Below are 8,640 nucleotides of genomic sequence, written 5' to 3'. Positions count from 1 at the left end.
CGAGCGGCGGGAACCAGCGCCCCCTGCCGCCGCCCGCCCCGCCCCGCCGGCCGAGGACGCTGCGGGCGGAGCGGGCTCCGTGCCCCGAGGAGGGTGAGAAACCGCCCGGGACGCTGGGGCGGGGCCTCCGCCCTGCCCCGCCCCCTGGAGGCAGCCCCGGAGGGAAGTTGCGCTCCAGCGGCGACCTGCAGCACGTGCGGGGCGAGCGCCTCCCCCCGCGGACGGGCCAAGGCGCTCGCTCCGCCGCAGGTGAGCCGGATCCCTCCCGCGTCCTCTCGTGCCCTGCGCCAGCGGGCAGGCGGGCCTCGCTCCTTAACCCCGCGGAGCGGTTGGTCCCAGCCCCCGGCTTCACTGCGGGGCCGTCCCGCAGGAATCAAACGAGGTGGAGAAAGGAGGCCTGGCCCGGCCCCTTCCCGCTGAACTCGCCCGTACACTTTAGGGCGGAGGGGGAGGCTGTGGCGGGTACTGGCCTCCCGGCAGAGCTGCACGTACACATTTAACAGACACCTGGCTGGGGCAGTGCCCTTTCCATCCGTTTCCCACGGTCACCCCGAGAGCTCACTCGGCGTTAGCACAGCTGAAACGAAGAGCCTGGCGCTCGGGTCTTGCGAGCCGACAGAGAAGCACGGTGGTGGCTTTGAAGGCAAAGAGGAGCAGGTCAGCTTTTGAACAGCGGCACCAATCCAGACCACTTTCCCTTCAAATAAAGACATTGGAAAAAGTAGTCCCAGGTGAAGGATAATTATCTTGGCTTCTAATTGCACAGGGCCACTAGGCACAGGAAGGGTTGCATATTCAGCCATTCAGGCACAGGTGCTTACAAAAATGCTGGATAGAAGTACTGCCTCCACCCATGCACCCTTCAGTCTTATTTGCTCATGCTTTGGCACTACAATTTACTGGAGCGGTAGACACCTTTTCTACTTCAGAGCATAGCCGCTCTTCCCCATTTTAATTGAAGTCATGCCTGTTCAAAAAGCTTGCTAATCTTTTACTCTGGCAGAAATCTATGCTGGTTCTCTAAACCATTACCTTGGTCAGGACAGGCCCCCTGAAAGCTCTCACGCTTGGGCCTAAATCCAGCTTCCACACCTTCCGTGGGAGCAGGACTCCTAAATCCTACGGAGCTCAATGCAGCTTAAGGAATGTTAACTATTGATACAGACATACTCTTATACATGAGGTACTGAGACATGTTCTGCACCATTTTACTGCATGCAATCTTTCAGCTTGCTTGTAGTACTAGATACAAGTTTCTGCCATTCTTGTAAGTTGACAAGAAGAGAAAAGTAGCTTGTCTCATTCTTGCTACAGGAGCATTTCTAACACTTGAAACACATTAAGTCACACATTAAACTTAATGGATAATTGCAAAGATTTTCATAATAAATTAGTCAAAGAATGGGCATTTCTCAACAACCAGCTTTGACCAAATACATTCCTTGCAGGCAATTTAAAGCACTGGATGGGTACCTTGTATTGCTTCACTTAACACACAAAACATTTTTTCCATAACAGACACTATTTACCAGAATAAAGAGATTCCCAAGATGTTTGCTTTTATCATTGCAAGTGTAAAGCTTTTCAAAGCTAGGGATGAGCAACTGCACCAGGACATATAAACAGTATTGTCTGCACAATATGGCAGGATTTTGTCATATAATCCTGAAGTTTCTGTACTGCCCCTTCCCCCACTCTGCTCTGCCCTGCCCCCCCCCCACCAAAAAAACAGGCTCCAAGTGGAATTGGATTACCCATCACTCCCAGTAATCAGCTGTGAACAACAGATTTGGCAGAGCCTTATTTTTGGTCCCTTTCAAAATCCAGAGGCAATAAACTTTATAGCTCCATAGGCCTTACACGGCAATTAAGTAGTTCTTCCACTCTGATAGCAGAAAAATGTCTTTTTTTAGAAACATCATTTAGGATTAGGTCTATAAAATGTTTACTTCCTGCAAGACTCTTAGTACTCTGACAGTTACTAGAAGCATGCCTGATAATGCTGAGAAGTTAGCTATTTATCAAAAACATATTCATTAGACAGCATTTTGATGCAGCATTATCTAGTGCGAGCCATTAGAGACAAGAGAGCACCATGCTTCTCTCTGACACATTTTTAAATCTTTGTTTCACAAAAAACTAAAACTAAAACTTGTAATCAACTTGTAAACACCGAAGGCCCAACTCTATCATCCTGCACACTTGGTCACTTATCCCAGAGCAAAGTGGAGGTAAATCATTCCTACTCGAATTTCACTTTCAACAGGGTTAAGTGACAAGGTGCAAAGCAGTAGCTTAGCCAGTGTTTGCACCAAACAAACCTATTCAAAATGTTTGGTTTTATTAGTTCAAAACCAGCACAAGCATTTATGATCCAATTCAACTGTTATGGAAAACAATAAAAACTGGTTAAGACCCTTTTGGAGCGCTTCTCTACCCAACCTGCATGTGCAGTAACTAGAGACTGACCTGTAACTAATTCTCTAGCATCCGATACTACCATGACTGGCTATGACAGATTCCTCCCAGAGAGGACCTCAGTCCAGAGAACCTGTTTTTATTACATGAAGATTGACAATTATACAATTATTTACCAATAAAATTGTTCTTTACAGGCTTTTAAATGTCTATTCATTTAAATTTGAAATTAGTGGTTTATATAGCATTGCACACTTTAAAAATCAATGTATAAATGCTTCTTATTGCTAAAATGGGTTTCAACATGCCTCTTGCCATTCTGTCTGGGTAGTTCTGGATGTACATTTTAGATACATTATTCTTTTCACTTGAACAAGCTGCATTTCATTAGCTCATATTTGAATATAAACACCACCAATTTTAGACTGGAGACTGCATGGCATCAACATTCCACATGCAAAGCAACGACTTAGGTATTGTATAGGAATGTAATTCAGCAAAGAAACTCTTACAGAGTGATTTTATTCCATTTCAACTAGGATAAGTATAACTAAATCAAAGTCGGCTTACATCTCAACTGAGAAAGCTATTTACCCAAAAGATTATAAATAAAAAAAATCCTACAACGAAAACTCTCAAATCTTGTGGTCATTTTAGTACTTATTAATACTGGTTTGCACAGTTTTTTTCATTGAACAGAGCTACTGGAGAAGAGACGGTATCTTATTCATACCAGTGGAAATGCTTAAGTAAAACTGTTAATATATGGAGGATCAGATACTTTTCTTCTGGTGAAAGAGATTTAACTTATTAACAAATCCATTATTTTCACATAAGAGGAAAGTAACCACATTTCATTTTCACTTGGCTATTCAGCTAATTCAACAGAAATTGAATGCATAGATCACAGTAATTACTGCCAATTAATATTGTATGTTGATAATATCAGATAACTTGTAATAAAATGTACCTACATTAAATATTCTTTCCAGATATGGAAATGATGGAACATTATTTCAAATCATTGAAATTGAGGTTCAATTTACAGAGCTACAGGTTGCTTTGTAATACAGAAGAAATAAGCACATAATAAAGGCGGTCAAGTTTGAAAACTATAGACAAAAGTTTGCCAAGATACAAGAAAACAAGCTAGGGAATCAAAAGCATGTTCTGTTCAGTGAAGACCATCAGTCCCTTTGTGTACACATTTAGTTTTATTGTAACAAAGCAACTTGTACACTTTAACGTTTAAAACTGAGCATCTTTCTTTCCTTTCCAGTGAAACGAAAAAAAAAAAAAAGAAGATTTTAAAAATAAACAAGAACAAAATTACAATAGAGAATGTCAATTCCAAATAGGATCCTACAGGTTCTGCTGATTCTCCATCAAGTGGCAGGGCTCAAAGTCATCATTAGGAGAAGATTTTATTTTAAAAGTGTCATCTTAAACTGCAAGGATGTTTGTTAAACATCACAATTAAACATGCCAAAGGAGAATAAGCCATGTTGTCAAAATGCCCACTTAACCCACCCAAACATCTGAAACCCACCCTTTGCTGACCCTCTATAACCCCATTTTTTTATTTTTTTTTTCGTTTTTTTAAACAAGAGAAAGTAGACAGATACATGTTGGTAAATGCTAACTGTCCATATTCACATAGAGACACAGTGTAATCTCTGAGCCCAATATACAGAGAAAGAAGGAAAAAAGCTAGATTCTATGCACTACTACACAGGGGCCTAGCACTCTTCAGCTTCCAGCAGAGTGAAGGGAGCAGAAGGTTTTCTTTTTTCCCACAGAACATGGTGTGTTGATTCCATAAACAGTTTTTGTTTTGAGACAGAAAGGGATAAAAATGAACTCGGAACAGAAACTGGTAGAGATTTTTTCCCCACTGTATTCTGCTCAAAGTATTTCCCCCAAAATAAATTGTGAACCATGGTGTAGAGGAGAGAAAAAGAGACCTCAAGAGAACAAGGCGACTGAGCACAAGAAAAAAAAGACAGCAACTTGCTCCCAGGGACTGGAGAAAAAATTAAAAAGGTAAAAAGGGGGGAGGGTTGGAATCCATCAGTGTTCAGTTAGTCATCTTCTCCTTCATCCTCCTGTTAGGAGAAAAGCAACAGTTAAATCCTATTTACTATGTCAGTCACCAGCACCTCTTGCTACTCTACAAATTATAGTCTTGTTATTCCTTCAGGACATGTTTAAGGCTTGTCTCTCCTCCCTCAGTAAGGAAACTGGTAGGTTGGTGGGAAGGGGGTGGGGTTCCAGCATCTCTCTCACTACTAAGGTATCTAATTCAGATAAGTGATGGAGCTAGCTGTAGCTAAATTTTGAAGAAATGGCAAAAAGCGTCTAGAGCCAATAGGCATCTTCATTAAAAAATACAGTAAAAAACCTATCATACTAATTTCAAAAACTGAATTATCGAGAGTAAAAATCTTCATCTTTCAGATACTGGCATGAACTTTGCTAAAAAACCATGGTCAAACACATACTTGCATTAAATGCACAGACTGCAGTTTCCAAAACTTTTTCCTGCATCAGTCTAACATACCTCATGTAAAAGCCACTAAAAAAGGCTAAAAAAAAAGCTATTACATTAGAGAATATGCCCAATTACTTAGAATGCAAGATGCCCTGGAGATAATCCAGAATACAACGATTAATAGGTAGAAGGGTGACAACTGAATGTACCAAAAAAACCCAGTTTATAGGAATAAAGGTGAAAAATACCAGTAAAAAGCACAGACATTTCATTCAACTCAAACACCTGACTTTTCCTCATATTTCCTAGCTACTTTCCTAAAGTTACCCCCCTTCAACTGAACCACTGGAGTCACCCCCTAACTCGGGGTGGGCAAAATGCAGCCCCCCAAGCCATTCTATCCGGCTCACAGGGCCCCTAAAAAATGTAGAAAACTAATATTTATCTGCCCCTCACTGCCTGTCACACGGCCCTTGATGGCTTGCCAAAACTCACTAAGCAGCCCTCCACCCAAAATAATTGCCCACCCCCGCCCTAACTGCACTCAAACTCTTCAGAGCAATCGCTGCCTTCACATGCTTCCTCCAAGAAGTTTGATAATGTTCAACTGTACAAAGTAGCAAATTCTTTTTGACATTACAAACAAGATGCCCTTAAAAGTAAGGCTTTCCAATTCAACCCAAACTGCTTATAGACAGGAAGGGGGAAAAAAAACAAAAAAACAACAACTTTTCTTACCTCCCCTTCTTCTCCCTCATCATCATCTTCATCTTCCTCCCCCTCATCTTCATCTCCTTCTTCATCAATATCCTCCAATCCTTCCTCCTCTTCATCATCGTCATCATCCTCCTCTCCTTCCCCTTCTTCATCATCCATATCAGGAACCTTTATTAAAAGGCATGAATACAGCAGTTACTAAACTGATCAAACTTACCCATCACAAGAACATTGTTGCAAATAAGTATTAATCTCTCATCGTTGTACTTACCAAGTAGTACTGTAATGGATTTGGCCAGATGTCATCCTTGATGACCTCTCCTAATTCATCAGCACCAGCATCGGAGTGGTCAGTGAACCAAGTGAAGAAACTTTCTGGTTCTTCATGCTGCCTCTTCCTACTGGCCTTGTTCTGTGTCTGGCTTGAACGCTTTGTCAGATCCTGAGGTGGGGGCAAGAAGTTAAATGATCAGTTTTCCTGAAAGAATGTTTTATGTGACCATTCTCTAAAAAGCACCTGGATACAAGAAACAACTCATTCCCTCTGTTGAGAAGAGGTGTGTAGAAGACAGATTATACAGAACTGTGGGGGCATATAGTAGTTGATAACACATGGTTTTGTTTTAACAAAAACTTCCCATAAATAGGGCCAGTGGCAGCATAAAACCTGCGCTCTTTTTTGATAGCATTTAGGACAATTCTTAACTTGGTCTCAAGCCTTCTTCACCAAGAGGTTCACAATTCAAAAGAAGCTGTTGTCCTGTATTAAAATATTACTGCCTACACAGTAAAAGTGTGACAAGCCACTTCGTGAAGTGCTTCAAAGCCTTGTGAGAACTATTTAAATGCTAAAGCTTTAACACACATGTAATTTAAGAAACACTGAAGCAGACTCTAGACCTTTATGACATTGTCTTTAAACTTTTTCGTTTTCTCCGAAGTAAGCAAAGTTTAAGAGTCTCTTTAGTCCTATCCTTGGAGTTTTCCCTTTTAAATTTCTAGCGTCTCCCTTGCAGTAAGTAAAACAGAGAATACACAACAATTTTCAAATGACTGTCATATTCACTGGTTAAAAATGTACCAGAGGTTACAAGGCCATCATCTTGCTTTTGAGACTCCTTTGTAACATCTCACAATTTCCAAGTCTGGTAAGCAGATAGCTGTCCAGTGCTAAATCTGGATCTCTCTTTGCCACCTGATCTAGTTCCACACTTTAAGCTCTCACTTAGTTAAGCCAATATATTTGCCTAGAATACACCATTGCCTGAAACTTCAAAACAGCAACCAGTTATACCTCAAAGACCCCAAAACATAAGAGGAAAATTCTAATTTTCACTGAAACACGATTTTTTTTTTTACTAAAGCTAATGATGGACTGAAACAGTGACAACTGCAAAATCAAATTTTCAAGTGCATAGATACATACTTTCCCAGATTTCCACTTGATCTCAGTTGATTTTGAAGACGGATCACCACTCTCGTTCAGGTGAAACTCTTTGGAGAGAACTTTATTTTCAAAATATGGATTCTCATCAAAATACTGTGGAATGGAAAGCATTAGATTATGATGAAATATTCTTAGATTAGACAATATCTGCCAATTGAAAGATATTAAGTATTATGACTTTTAAAATATTGACTAAGAAACCACCATACAGATTGCTTTCAAATAAGAACAATGTAACAGTAAATAAAATAACGTACAAAATACTTACAAAATCTATTCTGTAACCTGATTTGATGTCTTCAAACTCTGTCACCTCCACTCTGGTCAAATAATGCAGTGCTTCCTCATCTTCTTCCCCCAACAGTGCAGAAACTACAACAGAAGTTACATTATGAAGATTTGCATGCATGTTATTTGTCTGCAAAGCATATAAAAATGGTCACTGAAAATAGATATAGAAAGTAATACCAAATATTCTACTTGTCCCACACTAACTTGAGAGGAAAGAGACAAGCCTCACAGGAATCAGAGATGTCATTAGAGAGTACCCTCTACCACAATCTACCAGAAAGAGGCCTGAAAAAACTTTAAAAAGGTGTAGTTGCTTCTTTGCAAAGAACAGTAAGAAATAATGCAGAACCCTAAAAACACAGTTCAAACTTGTTTTAGGGTGAAAGTGAGAGGAAATATTTGGGACAAAAAACATTGGAAATAGCTAAACTATTTATATGTTATAGTACCACTAGAAGAAGGAAGTCTTAGAAAAAAAACATGTATTGAAAAACATATATTGGGCAAATAAAAATCTAAAAAAGAAATTTTCCTCAATCAAAGCACCAGAGAAGAGTGTCAGACTTCAAGGTTTGTTTGTGTTTTTTGGTTTGGTTTTGTTTTTTAAAATGTTTTTCAAACAATACTAAAAACATACCTTGTGGGTGATTGACGAATGTTGTTACCCAGAAGTTTGGGATTTTGGCGATCAATTCTGACCTCTTCTGGAAGAATGGTTGGCGGAGTTTGTTGTATTTCTGTTCTACTTTCAAAATTTCCTCACTGGCTTGTTCATTCAGTCTAAAATAAAGCAAAGAGCTGCATCAACCCTGAAGCACAGGTTGGGAACCTTGAGTTTAAAGGAGGTGCACAAATTGCAGTAGCACAAAACTGTGTCAGCTTGACTTTGATATCCCTCAAACAGGGCTGTATTAACCAAACTAACAGCCCACTCCCACAAGCAGTACGTAGCATGCACTACCATAACTAATCCTACTGACTTCAATAAAACTATTCATAAATTTAACGCTATGCTTTGTAGCATTAATTGCAGAATTAAATCCTAAACCAGTAGCTGCTAACATACTAAATGTTTAGTTTATAAGAAGTGGTAAAAGGCAACACACAACCATGGATCAAATGCAAACTCAATACCTTTCTTTCATGTGATTTTTTTTTTTTTTTTGTGTTAGCGCAAGTAATGTACCACAAAAAGAACCTCTTAAGGAATTACAGGTCTCTCAAATATAATTAATTACAAAGGTGGGCCCTGATCCTGCAAGTGCTGTGCTTGGGC

General features: G+C 40.0%; 1 protein-coding gene across 1 annotated transcript in view; it reads right to left on the bottom strand.

The window, feature by feature from the left end:
- Positions 1-2,924: 2,924 nt before the first annotated feature.
- Positions 2,925-8,640, bottom strand: part of SET (SET nuclear proto-oncogene) — a gene marked incomplete at its 5' end in the record, with an annotated part of 29,728 nt that continues 24,012 nt past the window's right edge. The window contains 6 exons of the mRNA XM_019510599.1: positions 2,925-4,523; positions 5,648-5,794; positions 5,898-6,068; positions 7,053-7,166; positions 7,342-7,445; positions 8,002-8,144. Of these exons, the coding sequence (XP_019366144.1) occupies positions 4,500-4,523; positions 5,648-5,794; positions 5,898-6,068; positions 7,053-7,166; positions 7,342-7,445; positions 8,002-8,144 (703 nt within the window). The remainder of the gene's footprint in view (positions 4,524-5,647; positions 5,795-5,897; positions 6,069-7,052; positions 7,167-7,341; positions 7,446-8,001; positions 8,145-8,640) is intronic.

This window comes from Gavialis gangeticus, unplaced genomic scaffold (genome assembly GCF_001723915.1).
Source record: "Gavialis gangeticus isolate Ggan-Ray unplaced genomic scaffold, GavGan_comp1, whole genome shotgun sequence".
In the NCBI taxonomy this organism is placed as follows: domain Eukaryota; kingdom Metazoa; phylum Chordata; order Crocodylia; family Gavialidae; genus Gavialis; species Gavialis gangeticus.
Note: the sequence above shows the minus strand (reverse complement) of the source record. Positions and strands in the feature narration are given on the sequence as shown.